Below are 19,518 nucleotides of genomic sequence, written 5' to 3' on the forward strand. Positions count from 1 at the left end.
ACAATCTATCACTCATATTATCTTTGATATGGACGGCCTGTTATTGGGTAAATCGTTGATTATCTTAACTTCCCCTTCTTCACGCCCTCATTATTGCATTTTTCATTTCCTTTCGTACCATGCTCTCATTTCTGTATATCAACAAAAATTGAATATTTTAAAATACAAAAAGAATAAAATTCGAAAAATATAAAGACAAAAATCAAACGCCATTTTTTTCAACAATATATTATTGGCATAAAGCGCGCGATGCTTCAACTCTTGCAGAGCCCATCTCCCAATAGACTTCTTAGGAACCTCCTGCGCAATTCGAGATCCAAACCTCTCCAATCTTCTTCATTCCACTTCCCCAATCGCACTGCAACAACAGTTTCAATGGCGAATCTTTCCTCCGACGCCCCTTCCAGAGGATCTATCACTCATATTATCTTTGATATGGACGGCCTGTTGCTGGGTAAATTCGTTGATCATCTTAACTTCCCCTTCTTCACGCCCTCATTATTGCATTTTTCATTTCCTTTCGCACCATGCTCTCATTTCTGTATATATGTTGTAGATCTTCATCTGCTAATCATGTTTGCATATTTTCAGTGATGCTTCTTAGCAACTTGCATTCTATTTGCTAAACTATGTACAATTTTGAAATTGCGATGTTCTTGAATGGACTGTGCATGAATTTTTGGTCTTAGCATGTGATGTTGTTGTTTTCAGTTCCATCTGCTCTTCGGCAGTGAGGAGATTTAGTTTAAACTCTTCTCCTAGATCTAAATATACTTTCTGTTAAATTTTCGTGAACTAATTGGTAACCCTTCTGCTGCAGATACTGAGGGGTTTTACACTGAAGTGCAACAGAAAATACTGGCAAGGTATGATAAAACTTTTGATTGGTCACTTAAGGCAAAGATGATGGGTATGAAAGCTATAGAAGCTGCTCGGGTCTTTGTTAACGAGACTGGGATTAGCGATTCTCTTAGTGCGGAGGACTTTCTTGTGGAAAGAGAGGATATGCTACGAAGCATGTTTCCGAATACCGAGGCTATGCCAGGTTAGTGTTAGCAGTTGTGACAATGGTTGATTTGATTTGATGCTGATAATCATTTCTGTAGTTATGTGGATTTCATTCCGTTTTAAGTCAAATTGGAGAGAGATGCCGCAGCTAGCCTTCAATTTTTGGGCATCTCCCATTATCCTTCACCCTACCCTTTTATTTCTACTTAAGCTTCATTCATCAGCTTGGGTGAGTAATTGATGGGATAGCTAAAAAGTTGATCTTTCCTAGGAGCTGCTTCTACCTACGACAATAGATAAGAATCAGGATTGTTTGGCATCCATGCCCCCTGCTTTCCAAACAGTAATCCTTTTTCTCAGGCATATAGATGTAAATTAGATTTACATTGTTGTACTGCACCACCATGATATTAAGACGCTTAGATAGTGTTTCAGTCAAAAACAACATAAAATTCACCTTATTTATGTACAAAATTAGAACTGGTGGCTGGACATAGATTTCTTTAAAATAGATAAGCGTAAGCATTGAAAATTGTCATTGTCATTTTTGCTGATATGTAAACTGTGAGATCCCACATCAGTTGGGGAGGAGAATGAAACATTTTATTATAAAAGTGTGGAAACCTCTCCCTAGCAGACACGTTTTAAGATAGACGAGACAATTGAGCTACAAAAATATAAGATAGACGAGACAATCCATTCTTAGTGACCTGAAATTTCTCTGTTCTCTTTCTACATACTAGCGAGTGGTTGATGTTTAAATTAATAATTTTTATTGTCACGAATTGCTTTTAGTTACCTTCACTTTCCTATTTATTGTAGGAGCTAGCCGGTTGATCAGACATCTTCATGCAAAAGGAGTGCCATTTGGCTTGGCAACTGGGTATAACTAATTTATATGATAGTTCATTGCTTAGCCTTTCATATCATAAATTCCTGCCATTCTTATGCTAATTCTAGTTCCTTCTCTCTTTGTTGTTAATTTGTATCTTTACCATTATATATCTGATGATTTTCAACAGATCTCATAAACGCCATTTTGAATTAAAAACACAAAGACATGGTGAACTTTTTAAGTTGATGCATCACGTTGTTCTTGGTGACGATCCTGAGGTTAAAAAAGGAAAACCATCTCCGGATATATTCCTTGCAGCTGCTAAAAGATTTGAGGTATAGTTGTAACTTTTGATTCAAAGTCTTGGTTCACCCATTTACTGCCGTATGAGTGCTTCCCTTTCTTTCTTTTTATATTTTTGCTTCGAATTGATGATGGCCGTGCCACGTTTTTTATACAGGAGCATCCTGTGGATCCACAAAGAATCCTTGTTTTTGAAGATGCACCGTCAGGTGTTCTTGCAGCTAAAAATGCGGGAATGTAAGTTTCGGAATTTGAAGTTCTTACTTATTGTGTCCTTAAAACTGCTTTTTTAACATTCAACTTGAACGTGAAAGGATGTGTGGCCTTTATATCATATCATTAAGTGTCAAATGCCAACAACAGGAATTTTGTCACCCAAGTTGATTAACTTCACCTAAGTGTTGCCCATGCTTTTAGCTCTGCATATTCTATATTTTCAAAATGGGGTTGGGTTCCTTGGTTTAAGACTCCAATATTCTAGTTTTTATGATGCCACTTTCTGAATTTAAATATGCAGAGACCCATTAGTTTCAGATAATGCATTATAGGTTTACTGGGAGAACAAATATAGTCCATGATTGATTAGATTATACTACATGCCCTTCTCCTTTTCTAGTTTGGATATTTGTCCCTAGATTTGTCCTAGTTCTTTGTATAGCTTGTAAGTAGAATCTGGCATGAAGTCATGTAGAAGTTGACACAGAACCAGCTAAACTTTCATATTTAGTTTTCAGACTAAATCAATATGTTTACGCAAGTGCAAGAACAAAATTGGAAGTAGTATAGAAAATAGAATCATAATTGATCTGATTGTAACAATTTTGGGTATTGTAACGGTCACTGAAACCTTCTATTGCCATTGCCAAGCAGGAATGTAATTATGGTTCCAGATCCAAGGTTGGATAGTTCTTACCTTGGTGACGCAGACCAGGTATTGAGTTCCCTCATGGATTTCAACCCCAAGGAATGGGGTCTGCCTCCGTTTGAAGATTCAGAAAGCTAATGCCTCGCATTGGATTCATGCTCTGCTGATGATACAAACAGTCTTACCATTCTAGTGGAATATCCACATTTCAAGAGAAGGTTATCTATCAGATAGTTTGCCTGGCCTTCCTTCCCAAAATATTTATTTTGATTCTCATTTTTAACTTTGTTAACAATCGATCTCCCCGAGACAATTGGATCTCGAAATGCACTTACTAAAGATCTTTCAACTGCTCAATTGCTCATTTCAATTATTACAATCTTGTATCAGAATTTCTCTCATATCTCAATCAAATAATTCAAGGGGGAGCATCTCATTTTCTTTTTTCTCTTGGACTAGCCACCATTTATACACTCGAATGTCTTTGTATTCCTTTTCCTTTTCCAGTTTAAAATCTAAAAAGCAATTAAACTTTCATTTGCATTCATGGATTTTAGTTTCCCTCACTTCAGATAGCACCAACCAAATAGGAACATCAAAGATGTGTGTCGAAAGAAAAGGGAGCATCAAAGATGCGTGTTGCCAGTTTAAGAGAGAGACACACACACACACAGTGAGTACGAGAGCTTGCAAGATATGTAACAGCTGAAGTAGAAACAAGTAATGAGACAAAAATTCTAAATTATTTCATCCGTTTAATATTACAGCAAATGTATATGAATTTGAAGGTCTTGAACCATCTTTATTGGTTCGTACTAGAACAAGAACGCTACAGAAACGAGAGCTGTAACTAGTGACTACATCTGTGTTCTATAAATTACACGAACAAAAGAATCCTTCATATCTGCTGTAACTTCTGCCATGCTGAGAAGAAGACCCAGCAAAACTCCCATCTAAGTGATCGACAAAGGGACTCAATTTGGGAACAGCTTTCGCAATAATTCACTCAAACCAAGATTTACCTTTCTTTAAATATTCTGCAATATGCCTCTGGAGATCACATGGGTGGAGTTATCACCACACATCACGCAGATACCTTCCGGTCATTTGCAGATTCTTCACCATGCTCTCAGCTTTAGAGCTGTCGAGAGATCCCTGGAATTGACATCCAGCAACTTTAGTTAGCCCAATTGAACAACGGTGTTAATATATGCACAGACAACAAATTTTAACTGTTGGACGGCTGAGCTATTCACGGAGAGTCAATAATGAAGTTCTAAAGAGGGGGAGGGGAGCTGGATGATAAGTGTTCTTGCGTAGGAACAATGAGTAAAACTGAACTTAAGTGATCGAAGGGCTTGGCCTTGGGTTCTCTTAAGACTCTTGCATATGATTAGACTATCCATTTCCCTCGAGTCTTTCCTCTTTTTGTTTTAACTTGTGAGGAGATGGAAAAGGCAAATTCGATGTGTATGAACACAAAAAGAATCAGAATGCATAGAAAGGGACTTGTGAAAATACCTTCTCTTGCGCAATAGTATGGAGAGTTCGGTGGACATCCTTAGCCATCCCCTTTGCATCACCACAAACATATAAGTAAGCACCTTGTGACATCAAATTCCAGATGTCTGAAGCCTGCATATTTAAAGGGGAAAAAGGGCTTTTAATATATTCTTCCACTAATCCACAAGCATATAGGTCGAACCCTTGTTAAGATTATATTTCCACCTTCTCTGTCATTTTATGCTGCACATATTCCTTTGTTGGCCCATCACGTGAGAAGGCAATAACCAACTCGGAGAGTGCACCAGTCTCAACGTAGTTGTTCAGCTCATCCTCGTAGATATAATCCTTCAAGAGACGAGGCAAAGGAATTAGCTTGAAAATTCATAAACAAACAACAATATATTTCTTCAACAGCCGAAATACAAGTGAATCTGGGAACTTAGCAATACCATTCTACGGTTTCTGCATCCAAAGAACAATATTGAAGGCCCCAATTCTACTCCAGCTTCTTTCAAAGCTAATCTTTCCTGAAGATAAAAGTAATTCAACTTGTTTATTGTCTAGAAGAGCAAAAGTCAAGCAGAAGTAAGCCAAGGGACTTGAAACCAAGTACGCAAGCAGTGACCTGTAAGAAACCTCTGAAAGGAGCCAATCCAGTTCCAGGACCAACCATGATAATAGGCACTCTACTGTCTGCAGGAAGCTTGAAGTTCGATTGCCTCACGAAAATTGGAGCCCAACTACAATCATGGTTTTTCTCCATGGGCACAGAATTCTGAAGAATGCAGAAAAAATTATTAAAATCACAAAGTAAGGAGGTGACCAATAATATGAGCTGCAATCTCTAGATATTATCTTTACCAAATGATAAAATTGCCAAACAAGTACACAGACAGAATAAAGCATGAATTTGACGATGATAAAGCTCCTTCAAGGTCAGAAATCATTCTAATGTGCTTCTAAAAAAATGACCCAACACAACTTTCTATGTGGAAAGCCTTCACTTATCAGAATATTAAGACGAAAAATAGCAAAACTATTGCAGGAAAAGAAAATATCATCATAACGTTTCAAGTTTAACATGAATCATTTACATATTAACCATCTGAAGATGCTCAGAAACCCTAATTATTTGGGACTATCGCTCTTCATCTAACATTGAGTAGCTCTCTGAAAAATTATTGCGTCTTGAGCATTATATCAGATTTGTCTTTGCACACACAGATGGAATCAAGAAATAAATGAAGCATACCTTCATCCAAGTTGAGCACACTCCTTTATGAATACGTCCTGTTGGCATTTTGTCATAGACTAAAGCACAAGTAACATGAATTCGAGATGGAGCCATCCTGTTAAATGAACAAAATACAGATATCAACACCTCACAGAGAAAGGGAGATACATGGGTGAAATTCTTTCCTAAATTCTTTGACCAAAACATCAAATCTTTCACCGTCTATCAAAACTTATTTCCATCAACTCCCCTAAAATCCTAACATAAAGTCCTTTCCTTGCGACTTATATTTACAACGAGCTATTCCAAACCGTGTATGCGACTTAGACCCTTCATTCCATCCACACAAATTTCTCTTGGGTTTTATGCCAAACCTGTCCAAAGAAATTCCAATAGATGATAAAAATGCTAAAAGAGAAAAAGTCAGGAAATTATAAATACCTTGGAGATGATGATATGGAGTAGAATCGAGGCTGCAAGCGTGGTGCAACAGCAGCAAAGAAGACACCAAGTGGGGGCTTAGCAGAAGGAAATTCAGCCATGACCTCAAGAAGGCTTTTCTGGCAACCAATCACAGACTGGGCATATTCATCCTACACAATTTTAACCGAATAAATAAGTGGGTGAGAATTGATAAAAAGAAAGGCATCCAACTAATCGTATAATATATCCAGGTTAAATCACTACCTTCCCAGCAGGTGATGCAAGATATCTTAATCGGTCGGCCTCTACAGGATTTGAAGCATGTGCTGCTAGTGCGAGCAACACTGACTGAAAATGCATACATTAAGACTAGATTAATCACCTCAATTAACATATAGATTTCCTAATGAATCAGAAGCATGAAGCAATCATTCCAAAAAATACCTTCTTGGGTGAATTCAAGAGATCTGCATATCGAGTCAATGCTGTTCTGAGGGTGCAAGATGGAAAAGGAGGTGGTAAAGAACTTCCCCCTAGTGGGGTACCATCCTCGTTGTCAGTATGTATGGAGAAATATGTTTCAGGAGACAAACCCAATAAGTTTAGTGCCTCATCCACAGTCTCAGTTAAATTCTCACAGTAAACTCCAACATGATCCCCTGTTTCATATCTGAGAAAGAGAGCAGATGTTGAAGGGCAGTGTAATGCAATTAAACTGTAGTACAGATATTTAAATAAAACTACCAATAAACTATAGTTTATCTTTCAGAAATATCAAACCCAACTTGAGTGCTACTTACTTGAGTCCAGACCCAGAAATATCAAACTCTAGATGAGAACACGAACGATCGGATGCTGGCGTATGGAGCTCCTTCCTCACAACCACATTAGATCTTCATGCAATAAAACAATCAGTTAGATTCCTCCTACGATTCCTTCTACTTTTCCATATTTTACAAATTTCCAGAGGGGCACAAGGTGTTGCACAAATTAAAACTCAATACATCAAATTCTCACAACCTGAATGGATGTTGAGCATCATATACAGCATGACCATTTGCATTTATCCAGTTGTTCTCAGCAGCTACATCTTCTTGATCATGGAATACAACTCGATATTCTGATACGGCAGCTCTGTAAGGTGTGGTCACTGCTGTTGCATCCTCCTCATCCAGAAGCAACTGATCCAACTCAGGCCACAATAATTCTCGCCTAAAAACGGCAGCAAATAGTGTAAGTATGAGTGGACAATCTTCTTTAATTAACATCTGTAAACAAGTCACTTTCTCTGTACCAAGCAGTGAAGTCATCCTCTATGCATTGATCGTCATCTCCAAGACCAGCTTTCACAAGGCGCTTGCCTCCTGCAAACAAAATAATAAATTTTATTGATAACCGTAATAAATTTTAAAAACTATCTTCAAAGAAACATTAATCTTCGCCCTAATCTTAAACATGTTCTCAAGATTTCCTATACTTATGGTCTCCTAAAAAATGAACATCAGGAAGAAAACAAGAGCATACCCTGAGCCTCAAGCGCCTCATCTGCCACTATTGCAATCTGTTGGTCACCAACGAAAAGATAAATTTAGTCAACATCTTTGAATTTGAATCAGACACAATGAAATAATCAACAGTTACAATCAACGCCTAGGAATTTTTTAAGGAAGCATTGAAACCTTATTAAAATGCTCATATTGTCGGTTGCCAAGGCCAAAGACTGCATAATGAAGGTTCTGAAGCCACTCCCCTCTCTCTTTCCCCTATAAACATGTATACTTAAATCAGCAAAACAATTCTAGTCATCCGCACAAAATGAAATATGCGGAAAGAAATATTACCTCGGTGAACCATTTATAGAATCTAGCGGCATTATCAGTGGGCTCTCCATCGCCGTACCTGCATTCCTCACCAATTAGCCACTTGAAGAAAAAAACTAGAAACGGACTTTAAATCTTGAACTGAAAACGAGAAATCAAAGTAAAAACAGGAAAGCTTGCGTGTAGGTTGAAACTCACGTTGCCAATAAGAAGAGAGCAAAAGACTCGTTCTTCAATTTCATTTCGTATTCATCGTAGTCAACCCCATAATCATCCTGCGTAATGAGGTCCAACTCCAAATGTCAGCACCATAGTTCGTTAACGAAAACCAGAATGTACCAAAAGGTCACCACCAACATCACAGGCACAAAATAAGAAAAAAAAAACTCACCAAATCAACAACTCTAAATGTGGCCTTGTCGTACCGTGCTTTTGCCTCATCACATAGAGCCTAATAACAATAACAGTCATCCGTAAGCAATAGCCAAAATTTTATGAACAACAAACGAATTAATGAAAATTCACGTCTTCGAGAGTTTTTCGTTAGCAAACCTTAGCAAATCCTTCGGCGGTGCCTGTCTGCGTACCGAAGAATATCGTAACCTTCTTCTTCCCGTCTTCAACTTCGGGCTCCGTCTCCTTCGAAATTAACGGCTTAGGAAGCACCACGGTCTTAACTTTCCGATTTCCAGATCTCCGGCACACGAGAACAACGAAGCAGCCAATCATGACCGCGATCGAGGTTGTTAAGATCGCAACCAGCTCGCGATTCTCTAATATAGCTGAGGCAACCTCGCTAGTCGACTGAAATGAAGAATTAGACGGGTCCATCTTCCCCTTAATTATAGCCGACATGAACTCAAATGGAGAAGCCTTCATAGAATTCGATTCCGATTGCATGCGGAATCCGAAACGAAGAAACTGAACACCTCACTGGAATCCGGTGGCACCGAGATGATTTAGCCAAAAGGAAAAAGACCACCGGAGTCCGTTTAAGAATTGGAGAAGCTGTATAAACTGCAAATGTGAAAAGCAGTGTAAAAAAATATGCAGGAACTCCGCTGCACGGCGGCGGAGGAGAAAGAGGGTAGCGGAAGTGGTGTCTGTGCGGAGGCGTTGAAATAGAGAAAACGGTAGAGGGACGTGTTTATATTGTGAGGGCAAAGAAGCGCGTGAACGATCCAACGCCAAACCAAACCTAACCAGTCAAACCCACCTAACACCATGCTTTTAACCATGGTTAACATAACCGCCGTGCCCTTCCACGTGCACCTTCCTTTTATTTTTCCTTAATTTCTTGAGAAACCCCTTCACATTTATTTATTTCCTTTTTTTTTTACTTCAGTAAATTATATAATATAATAATTGCTTTTGAAAAGTTAAATTTTTTAATCACTAAAAAAACACAAAAATAAATTTTAACTGAAGTTTCTTGTAGCTAACTCACACAAATAAAAAGACCGAACATAGTTCACTGTTTTTAACTATCATATTATATTTATATATAGATTACGCTGTTTTCCTTTTATTATTATTTTTATTTATTGAAGTATTAAATCAAATATAGAGAAAATCAAAATTAAAAAATTTTAAATTTAAATTTAGACATAGCTGAATTGTTGAATTGAGATTAAATTTAAAAAATATGAAGAAAAATAATGTGGAAGTGCATGACAGTAAATTAATAAATTACCATACCCTGATTTCCTTGCATATAAAGTCGCTCGTGTTTCACGTGGCTAAAAACTACTATAGATCCGATTTTCCGACATCTCCAGTTATTATTTCCATATTTTAAAATTATATTATAAAAAATATAATTCTACTACCCTCTCATTTGCAACATTTTCTATTTGGAGAACAGCCACTGCCACACTCACTACAATTATATATATATATATATATATATATATATATATATATATATATATATATATATATATATATATTACTTTCATTATTCTTTTGTAGAATGTGTTTTTATTGGTTAATAAATTTTATCTTTATCCTTCAATGTTTTATTCAAAATTGATATTTTAAATAAAGAGTAAGGTTGAATAATAATAATATAGCGGATAAATCTATTAATTACGGTTTAGAGGTGGCACGACTTTGGGAGTCGGTGGTGGGAGTCCGGTGGCCTTTGAAATGGTCGGAAAATGATTCTTGAATGACCACACATTAAAATTATTTATTTTTTAACTTCCAACTACCCTTTTCCCTCATTAATTTCTTCAAGTTGACATTTATTTTTTATTTCCAAAGTCAGCCCCATAATTATTTTGACAATCAGTTTTAATTTATTTATATATCATTTTTACGAATTTAGTTTTTTACTTTTTTTATTTATTTATTTTATAGTGATGAGGTTATTTTTCTTAATAAAATAACATATTTATAAACTTACTTCTTAACAAAATTTTAAATGATAATTAAATGGGACCTAATTTAAAAAAATAAAATTGGTTTGTATCTAGTTTAATCCACAAATTCGACTGCATTGTTTTTTCTCCCAAAATCCATTAACCTATGCAATTTACATGCGAACCATTTTCATTTGTTAAACCATACATTTAACAACTCATCTTCAATAAATTTCCTTCCAATTATGAATATTTTTTGTTTGTCAACCCTTATTTTTTATTTTTATTATTAATTTCAAAAAAAGTGGTGGTGAAATAACATTTTATTTTTATAAATAACAAAAAAAAAAATTAAGGAAAATTTCCGTCTCATTTTACCCTTTCAAAATATTGCTTGGATTAAAAAAAAAAAAAAAAAAAAAAAAAAAGGGGAAATAATGAGGAGGCTGTAGCATTTGGGTTAAACCCATTAATCGCTAAAATTCATCAAGCCCTTATCCACAAGAGGACGTTTCCATATAAAAGCCAACTCTCAAAAACAAAATGAAGAAAGAAACAAAATATATATATATATATAAAAGGTCTCCGCCCTTATTTTTGTCACAAAAATGGAGGAAATGATGGATTAAATTAAAATTTCAATATTATAACTCCAGTTACATGTAACTTTAAATAAGCGTCTAATAATTATTTGAAGTAATTTTGAGTTTAATAGATTTATGAAATTTCATTTTTGTGTTTACGAGCGTATTCGCATGTTTCATTTTTTTTATTTTATAAAATTAATTGATTTCAAATAAGACTGAAAAGTTTGGAGTTTGGTCTCCAAACTTTAAAAGGCCCCATTAGAAAATGTTTCAAAAAGCTGCATGTTCGTGATTAAATTATTGAGAGGAAGAGATCAACACAAACCTCAAATGCACTTACCGGTGATCAAGCAGGTGTCGAGAAAAACTGTGAGAATATGTTAGATGCAACAAGCCTAATCACCATAGCGTTAGACTGCAAGATAAAAGAATCATTCGATCAATAAGTAAGAAAAAATCCACGTCATTCGTTGAATTCATAGATAGGGCAAATAAAAAAAAAAAAAACATATAGGAAGAGAAGTTGAAATCAAAAGAACCAACTACAAAACATATGATTTTTACATCGATCATACCTATGTCCTCTATGTCCTAACTCCAATCCACACTACATAAGAATTTTAAGGGTAGCCATCGAAGTGAATTATCCTCTCAAGTAAGTTAAATTCAGTATCGCTGAAATTTGATTCAACTGGACTTTTCCATGTTAAATAGTCCATGTTAAATCTTTTATAAGTGACATAAGTTCTCTACCAGAATTATTTGTATAAATAATTTATAGAAAATAGGTAAGTTTTGCAAAGAAAATGATGCAAATTTTTAAAAAGCTCAAGCTTGTTGACAGATAAACAATTGAATTAAATTGGGAAACGTGACAGCTTATGACAAAGAAAGAGACAAGGTTATGATAATGATAGGGTAATTTAAGGTTTGGGTATTTAATTAATTACATTAAAGTGGAAATGGAATAAGGTTTGAAGTGGAAGAGTACTAAAGAAGAATCCAAACAATCAAAGCTATTTCTAATGAAGTGGTTATCATGGTTCCAAAAGAAAAACTTTTTTGGACAAAAAATAATAAAATTAAAAAAAACATTTATTTAATTATAGAGACTAATTTTAATTTCTAAAATGGTGAATATGAAATTAGTGAGAAATATCGTGATTGTATAAATAAAAATGTTATATTTATTGATATGAAACATTTTAAGAGTTTTGGTTAAAGTAGACAATATTATATATTATATAAGATTTTGAATGAATGGAAGAGAGGAGATGTAAAAATGAAGCGACGTTAGGTAGCGAGTCTCAAAGGTTAGGTGATTGAAAGTGCAAAGCCAAGGCTTCCTCGACCCCTCAACAATGACTAATTTTTCGAATATGAATACAAAATATTTAGTAAAAAAAACATTTTTTTTTCCACCACCACCAAAACCCCAATAAATAAAAAAATTAAAATAAAATAAAAGGTTGCCATCGTAACACAACAAATAAACTCCCTAAGTTGTCCCTAGCACAACGAAAGATTAGATTAGATTAGATATTTTAACCTAAAGTTTATGTACAAATTAATCAACTCCCTAAACCCATATTTATTCCCACATTCAATACCTTCCTCATGCCCCCGTCACATCACAAGCTCCTCAGTTTAATCCCTTTATGAACATATATATGTATTAATCTAAATTTTGAGATGTTGAGTTATTAGTTTGGAGTATGAAGGACGAGAAAGATGGGGCCGAATTTGTGCTGTCTTTGGATAATCTTCCATCCAGATGCTCATCTTTGGGTTGCTCCTCTCGTTTGTACTACTACAGGCGAACCACGGAAGGGGTTCCCTTTCAGTGGGAGATGCAACCGGGGACCCCCAAGGATCAGCCATACACGGAGGCTGTTACGCTGCTGATCACTCCACCGCCGGCTGCGCTCAGCCTACGCCCGCCGAAGCCAGCGAGGACTCAGGGTAAACAATCGTTGTTTCTGTTGTTTAGGCCGTGGAGGAAGCAGTCCAAGTCCAAGAAGCATTCTTGTCTGTCGGATGAGTTTGAGGATGGACGTTCGAGATTTGGGTCTTGTGGGTCCCAATGTGAGTTTATCCAATCACCATGCCAGCCAAAATCTTCTTCTTCTTCTTCTTGGTCGTCGTCGCCGGCGGCGGAATCTTCCGCTCACCGGCGGTTGGGATGCGGTCCGTGGAGGATCAACCCACTTAGAATTGTTATTGGAAGGCGAGTTTGATTTCAAATATTCTCTCCTTTCTTTATTGCTTAGTAGATTTTGTAAATAAATACATAAATAAATAAATGTTTTTTTTTTTTGTGTCAATTTTATAGATTATCCGTAATCCATTGTTGAATTAAAAAAAAATCTAATTTTAGAGATAAATAAAAGAATAAATTTGAAATAGTGAAAAAAAAATGATGCATTCTTTAAACTAAATAAAAAACTCACAAACTAATAAATAAAACAGCATATTGTCTATTTTGAGCATAATCTCTCATGACTTTGGTTTGGGCTATGGGCCGATGATCATTCTTTAAATTAGTGAGACTTTGGTCGTCCACCTTATCCAAGTACAAATAAATGTGTGTATATATATCTATAAGGTAAATTTTTAAAGAGAGAGGGTGAGAGAGAGTGCGCGGAAACAAGCATAAGGGCAGAAAAGTAATAGAATTCTGTTATCCGAAAATTGAATAAAATAAGGCTCTGAGAAATGGCGGGAGGGAAGCTGAACCGGTACTTCTAGGTTTTAACAAAAAGAAAATTTAATTTCGAAAATGCTCTTCAATTTGCTCTCGGTCAGTCACTTGATGCTCTTGTAGGGTTTGAAGATTCTTCGCTTGAAGCACATTACAGTAGAAGAATGATGCATGGAAGTCAATTCGATGGCAACGCTGCCTTCTCCGGTGGCGGATTCATGCCATCTCAGGCTACCCAGGCCCCTGATCCTTCCTTCTCGCCGGCGAAAGTACGTTCTGTCTCTAGATATAATATTAACTCTCTTTTGGATTCCTTTCATTTCTGTATGGATTACTAGTCTCCGCTGTTCGGATTTATAACATGCGTATTAACGTATTTTTGCTACCTGAAATCGTTCCAGCAGTTTGAAATGATTCGTACTTTTATTACTAATTAGGTGCACAATAATTCGTATATCTATACGATTTGATGACTGGTTCATATAATTGAAGTCTGGTTGGTCTAACGGTATTTTTACCTCTACGTTTTCCGCGGCAATAATTTATTCTCCTATCAGTTGTCTGGAAAATTAAGTTGAATTTGTTTCTCTTCGTTTATTGGAATTGGATACGCATGTTTACCTTTATTATCTCCTTCAGTAAGTATATTTTCTATTAAATGAAGTCTTATATTTTTTAGTCTAATTTGCAGAATCGAGATGTCCAGTCGTTGCTTCCGTTAACAGTGAAGCAGATAAACGACGCATTCTTGTCTAGTGGTGATCAATCGAATTTTGTTATTGATGGCGTTGATGTTAATAATGTTAGTGATTGAACTTGTATGTTTTGTTTATTTTTATTCGTTGAGCTGCTTGTTATGAACTGCAATATGTTCAGGTTAAGCTTGTAGGAATGGTGCGCAATAGAGCAGGAAGAATTACTGATGTGACTTTTTCACTGGATGATGGCACTGGATGGATTGATTGTAGCAAATGGTTTGTTATGCTGCTCCCAATATGATGGAAAAGAAGTTAAGATGTTTCCCGTGTTGATATCGATTTTGTTTGTTGTATCTATAGGGTCAATGAAGCTGCAGATTCAAGTGAAGTTGAGGGAATACTGTAATGTTCTTTTTACCTTGTCCTAATAACATTAAAAAAATTCCCTCAAAATCTTGTAATTTAAAATTCTCATGATTGGTTCTTCGGTGTTGCCTAGAATCTGTTGTTATTTAGGATGGAACTTGACATATTGTAGACATGGAGTTCGAAAGGAATTTTGTGGTTCTTAAGTATTCGTTCAAGGAATTCTCTTACTAATATGAAATATATTGACCGAGCGCCAAGGAAAATTTGCAAACTAGCTGTTTTGAATTAAGCACTACGGACTCAGAAATTTCACACACAGATATTAGAATTCAAGTAAGCTTAAATCTAGTTAGACATGATTCAATATGGATATAGTACGCCCTCAGTTTATAGCCTGAATAGATCTTTATGAGCATGCCTGTGAGGTTATGACCAAACCAGTAGTCTTATTCGTATATATGTGCAATTCATTGTTCTGTCTTATCCTACGGGAGTTTGTATATTTTTCTTTTCCAGCCAATGGATGACTAAGTTTGACCTGAAATTAAATCTTGAGAGTTTTGATCATTTGGGGGATGGGTCTGCTTATTTGGACTAAGTGATGTATTGAGTCATCTCTCTGAAATTTATCTCCTTTTAGCGAATCTTTTTTTAACTAAGATTCTAATGCTTCAGGGATGGCATGTACGTCCGGGTCCATGGCCACTTGAAAAGCTTCCAGGGGAGAACTTTGAATGTCTTTTCTATCAGGTATAACATAGTTTTTCCGTTGTTCTTTTTTTGGGGTCTCTTGGTTTTTTTATTTCAGAGGATTTGGTTTGTGAGTCAAACTGTATTAATACAGTTCTTGAACTATAGTGTATATGAGTTTATGGTCATAATTTAAGCAATTGAACTGAGATGAGACGCAGTAATTATGATTTTGCACCTGTTGAAATTTTAATATTTTTGTAGCTTAATCATTGCATGAGCAGTTCACCACATGCAACTTATGTACTTGATTTCCATAATATTGCAGTGGGGGATTTTGATGTAAAATATTTGTTTTCCAGGCCTGTGACCGACTATAATGAGATCACAAGTCACTTCATTGAATGCATATATGTTCATTTCTACAACACCAGGTTACGGGTATTAATCGAGCCATTTCAAATTTTAGTTGATTTTTTTATTACGCGAAAAGTAATATTCATTGTCTTATCTGCTTCTCCTTTTGGGTTATGTTTAAATTATGCTGATAGAAACAACAAAGTAGCAGTATGACTACTCAGCCACCGGTGCCAAATTTATCTAATGCTCCTATGAAAGGATATCAAGCTCCCATTCTTAATCAAGTAAGATTGTAGTTCAATCCACATGTGGTGAGCTACAGTTTGTTTATGCATCCTTCTGACGATCCTTTTTCAGTATTCTGGTCAAGTGGGTGGTGATGGTTGGAAGAGCCTTGAGCAGAAGATTTTAGACTTTTTGCAACTTCCTTCATGCGAGTGAGTGCCTTTTAACAATGCTGCATATATTTTCACTTCATATTCTCCACTTTTATGTCCGTACTTGTTTGTATGCATAGTTATGAAAGGTGATTCTTTTCCAAGTTTTGTCCTAATATTCCTTTTCGTTTTGGTGACCGATGTATGCTTATTTCTTAATTTTTGTTTATTATTATTATTTTTTTTCTCTTTTTCATGATAGATAACTGGCTTCTTGAGGGGATACTCGACCTCCATAGCTTGATGTTTATTATTACTTATTAGGATCCTCAAATACTTCAAGCACTCTTGTATGCCTTAACAATCATTCAAGCAGTCATAGAAAAGGTTGTCCCTAGATGAGATTTATTGAGAAGAGTTGTGGTCCTAATCTTACTTAATTGGTATTTCCTTTAAGAGCATCTAATTAAGGTACAATCTATAGTGTTACTTGTAAGCAACAATCTATAGTATTACTTCTACTATGTTGAATGATGCATAACTTTTGTTCGAGTGTCATGATTGATCCTGAATATTTTGAGCGAGGGCAGTAATAATTAGGGCTCATTGTAGTTTCTTTATCCAATTTCTTATGGGTTTGTGTTATGGTTTCTTTTCTTTTTGAATGGAACGTCATTTGTCAAGCAGATTACATGATATAGGGATGACCTGTTCATCTTTCCTTGGTCTATGTTGCTCGCTTTCTGAAATCGATTAGTGTTTTGTTTTTTTCTTCTCCTTTATTTTTTTTAGTGAAAAACAAAGTCTGGAATGCTCCCTCACTATTTTCATTCCCTGCTCATCTGTTTCTTAGTTTTAATTTATTATTGGGATCTATATATTCACTCTTCCTATGTTCAGTACTGATAGGGGTGCACACCGTGATGTCATTGCTCAACATCTTAAAGTTCCACTCGAGAAGCTCATGTATTACTCTGTTCCTCACACTTCTACTTGAGGGTAGCACTTATCCTTCAAATGGGGGTTAACTAAGCATACCATTTTGCTTATTATTTTGCAGTCCAGCGATGAAAAATCTAGAAGAGGAAGGCCTGATGTACTCAACTACTGATGAATATCACTTCAAATCAACTGCCAACGGTTGATGTCTCTATTATGGTGTAGCTAAGGCAAGGTTAGTTCCTGCCGTCCTTACTTGTCATCTATGGTTGAAGTTGGGAAAAATCTTCGTAGCCATATATGATCCGTTCAGAACAGTTTTAGCCTCTACTAACTTGCCAGCGAACAAAAAAAGATACAATGAAAACCAAAGCCCCCATGACCATGACTCGCTGAAACTTTTGTAATGACATTTGTCTCTGCGACATTTTTGGAATGCAACAGAATAGGGAGCAGCCTGCAAAGGTGGATTTGGCCGATTCCCAGAATCTAAGGGTATGTTATTTCCAATCCACAAAAACCTGTAGCTTTATTTTTCTTCTGGTGAAGTTAGAGGCTAGACCATTGGTTTTTTGTTGATATATACATGCATTCCCAGTGTAGCTCAAACCTTAACTAAAATCCTCTATCTTTTGTGCTTTAATAAACTTGTCTCTATTGAATCGTAATCCTTAGGAATCTTAGATCTCTTTATTAGGTGGTTTTAAAGTATGGTTTTTTTACATAATTATTCTTTTTAGATTGGTGTTTCTCATACATGCCCCTTTAAACCCATAAAATCAGGACTACCACTCTAAATGACCCTTAGAGCCTTTTTGGCGTGATACCTTTCCCTCTGTGCTTGTATTTTTGGCTGAGAAGGATTGAATACCTGTATAGCCTCTATGGCTTTCTTAATAAATTTCATTTTTTGTCGAAAAAAGACAAATTTAAAATCTTAAATAAAAAATTGATAATAGAAAAAGAGTCGAGGGTTTGTCTTAAAGGACTAACATTTTTGAAAAATATGGAATCCGAAGAAAACTTTGGTAGGAAGTTGATATCTCTAACTTACCTCAAGAGATGAGATAAGGATCAGAAAAGTTCCAAGGGCTTCTCATCAACATACCACTGTAAGTTGTAATCACAAAGAACTTTATTAAGATAAGGTAGTTTAGAATCCAAATTCATTCAAAGATGTCCCACCTTGCCCATAAGTTTTAGGTAAGAAAAATCTAAAGTAAGAAAAACATGAAATGCAGATAATGATTAATATTCTATGCAAAAACATGGAATAAAATACATTTAAAAAAAAGGCATGTGAAAATAGATCATAAACAAATAGGAAGCCGCTAACGTGAGGAATCATTCCATCCACAAAATCCCCATAACTTTTTATACTTATTTTGACTGTAAGACATTATTATCTCAAGTTTCCATTATCTTCTTCTCTCTCTGGAATTTAGCTTCAAGTTCACATTATTAATAATGAGATAATGGGAATCAGAAAGCAAATTCAAACACTGCCCCGCCGAACTCTCTGCCAATCCCCTTTTTCCTATTCGCTTTTGGTAGATACAAAAAGACAGCCTCTCCATTTAATCCCCTTTGGCCGATTTGGAACTGTTGATATTGAATTTTGATGCCTTAATTTAAAGGGGATAGCCTTCCCAATTCTTTAATCCTTTATGCATCTTTCTTCTTTTAGACAACCATTCTGTGCGGAATCATTCAGTTTTGTCTCCACGTTTCAGATCTTACTTGTTCTTTTTTTTAACTAAAATAAGTACTATCATATATTACATCCATGCTCCATTTATACGGCTTATATTCTTTTATAAAAATAATAATAAACCATGTCGGCCGATCTTGTATGCATTATCTTCAATTATAGTTTTGCTTTTTAATTGTTATACTTGTTGAAAATTCCCTCCTGTTCACTAAAAATAACTTATGTGAAATTGCTGACTAGGTGTGCAAAATAGTCTCCTACTTAGCACAGGTATGTGATGGGTATCTTCATTCGTTAGAGCATAATAATACTTTTAAGCTTAAAACTAAATTATGAATTTCATCAGGTGGTTTGAAAAAAAAATAGTTCATATAGTTTAAAAGTTATATTTTTTGTTCTTTATGGAATAGTTTATTATTATTATTTTTTATAAATAAAACTCTCATAACTAGTTTCTAAAGTTTTATCAAAACTATTTTTAGCTAAATTCTAACCTCTATAAGTCATAGAAACTAAGTTTATAATATAACATAAGCCTAAGCCTAAGCCTAACTACCATAAGTTGACTTAGTGGTTAAGAAGGCTTATGATAAAGGGTCTAGAAGAAATGAGCTTAAGGTATAATACACTAATGTAAGAGTTAATATCCCACTGGATATATTGGCAAGGTCAAATAGGTGGTTTCTAAAAATAGTTTAGATTCACTTAAGCCAACCCGGATGCAAATAA

At 35.4% G+C, this 19,518-nt stretch overlaps 4 protein-coding genes across 8 annotated transcripts; 3 read left to right on the plus strand and 1 right to left on the minus strand.

Moving 5' to 3' along the window:
* Positions 1-228: 228 nt before the first annotated feature.
* Positions 229-3,457, plus strand: GS1 (Haloacid dehalogenase-like hydrolase (HAD) superfamily protein). Its single transcript, XM_023673651.2, has 6 exons — positions 229-454; positions 821-1,045; positions 1,831-1,891; positions 2,031-2,178; positions 2,304-2,383; positions 3,017-3,457. The coding sequence occupies exons 1-6, from the start codon at positions 250-252 to the stop codon at positions 3,147-3,149; spliced, it is 852 nt and encodes a 283-aa protein (XP_023529419.2). The 5' UTR covers positions 229-249; the 3' UTR covers positions 3,150-3,457.
* A 278-nt stretch (positions 3,458-3,735) lies between these two features.
* On the minus strand, positions 3,736-9,125 carry LOC111793510 (NADPH--cytochrome P450 reductase 1). 2 transcript variants are annotated; one of them, XR_015420703.1, is made up of 19 exons: positions 8,547-9,125; positions 8,386-8,445; positions 8,193-8,269; positions 8,016-8,073; positions 7,854-7,937; positions 7,699-7,735; positions 7,469-7,538; positions 7,195-7,386; positions 6,975-7,067; positions 6,619-6,844; positions 6,439-6,522; positions 6,193-6,344; positions 5,770-5,866; positions 5,143-5,292; positions 4,967-5,044; positions 4,740-4,862; positions 4,533-4,646; positions 4,034-4,166; positions 3,736-3,964 (listed from the first exon to the last, which is right to left on the minus strand). XR_015420703.1 is itself a non-coding variant. In XM_023675420.2 (18 exons), the coding sequence occupies exons 1-18, from the start codon at positions 8,892-8,894 to the stop codon at positions 4,086-4,088; spliced, it is 2,124 nt and encodes a 707-aa protein (XP_023531188.2). In that variant the 5' UTR covers positions 8,895-9,125; the 3' UTR covers positions 3,736-4,085. The 2 variants fall into 2 exon arrangements, 1 of the variants encoding a protein (XP_023531188.2); XM_023675420.2 differs by having other exon boundaries at positions 3,736-4,166.
* Positions 9,126-12,656: 3,531 nt separating this feature from the next.
* On the plus strand, positions 12,657-13,208 carry LOC111793357 (uncharacterized). Its single transcript, XM_023675201.2, has one exon. It carries the CDS (start codon positions 12,660-12,662, stop codon positions 13,179-13,181), a length of 522 nt encoding a protein of 173 aa, XP_023530969.2. The 5' UTR covers positions 12,657-12,659; the 3' UTR covers positions 13,182-13,208.
* Positions 13,209-13,568: 360 nt separating this feature from the next.
* Positions 13,569-19,132, plus strand: LOC111793027 (replication protein A 32 kDa subunit A). Of its 4 annotated transcripts, XM_087123268.1 has the most exons (12): positions 13,569-13,682; positions 13,769-13,914; positions 14,337-14,447; positions 14,522-14,619; positions 14,704-14,745; positions 15,388-15,462; positions 15,765-15,843; positions 15,954-16,046; positions 16,120-16,199; positions 17,040-17,105; positions 17,200-17,313; positions 17,523-19,132. In XM_087123268.1, exons 2-11 carry the CDS (start codon positions 13,810-13,812, stop codon positions 17,282-17,284), a joined length of 834 nt encoding a protein of 277 aa, XP_086979394.1. In that variant the 5' UTR covers positions 13,569-13,682; positions 13,769-13,809; the 3' UTR covers positions 17,285-17,313; positions 17,523-19,132. The 4 variants fall into 4 exon arrangements, with proteins under 4 accessions (XP_086979394.1, XP_023530472.2, XP_023530473.2 ...); XM_023674704.2 differs by having other exon boundaries at positions 17,200-19,110; XM_023674705.2 differs by having other exon boundaries at positions 13,599-13,692; positions 17,200-19,112.
* Positions 19,133-19,518: the final 386 nt, after the last annotated feature.

This window comes from Cucurbita pepo, chromosome 4 (assembly GCF_057944985.1).
Source record: "Cucurbita pepo subsp. pepo isolate OVF chromosome 4, ASM5794498v1, whole genome shotgun sequence".
Classification (NCBI taxonomy): Eukaryota; Viridiplantae; Streptophyta; class Magnoliopsida; order Cucurbitales; family Cucurbitaceae; genus Cucurbita; species Cucurbita pepo.

Excerpts from the sequence above, each read along its gene's own strand:
- LOC111793510 (XM_023675420.2), bottom strand. The coding sequence starts at position 8,894 with ATGCAATCGGAATCGAATTCTATGAAGGCTTCTCCATTTGAGTTCATG. Across the intron at positions 7,938-8,015 it reads TCTATAAATGGTTCACCGAG|GGGAAAGAGAGAGGGGAGTG; the intron begins GTAATATTTCTT and ends ACATGTTTATAG. Across the intron at positions 5,867-6,192 it reads TCCATATCATCATCTCCAAG|GATGGCTCCATCTCGAATTC; the intron begins GTATTTATAATT and ends TTCATTTAACAG.
- GS1 (XM_023673651.2), top strand. The coding sequence starts at position 250 with ATGCTTCAACTCTTGCAGAGCCCATCTCCCAATAGACTTCTTAGGAAC. Across the intron at positions 1,892-2,030 it reads CCATTTGGCTTGGCAACTGG|ATCTCATAAACGCCATTTTG; the intron begins GTATAACTAATT and ends GATTTTCAACAG. Across the intron at positions 2,179-2,303 it reads CAGCTGCTAAAAGATTTGAG|GAGCATCCTGTGGATCCACA; the intron begins GTATAGTTGTAA and ends TTTTTTATACAG.
- LOC111793027 (XM_087123268.1), top strand. The coding sequence starts at position 13,810 with ATGATGCATGGAAGTCAATTCGATGGCAACGCTGCCTTCTCCGGTGGC. Across the intron at positions 13,915-14,336 it reads CTTCCTTCTCGCCGGCGAAA|AATCGAGATGTCCAGTCGTT; the intron begins GTACGTTCTGTC and ends TCTAATTTGCAG. Across the intron at positions 15,463-15,764 it reads TTGAATGTCTTTTCTATCAG|GCCTGTGACCGACTATAATG; the intron begins GTATAACATAGT and ends TTTGTTTTCCAG.
- LOC111793357 (XM_023675201.2), top strand. The coding sequence starts at position 12,660 with ATGAAGGACGAGAAAGATGGGGCCGAATTTGTGCTGTCTTTGGATAAT.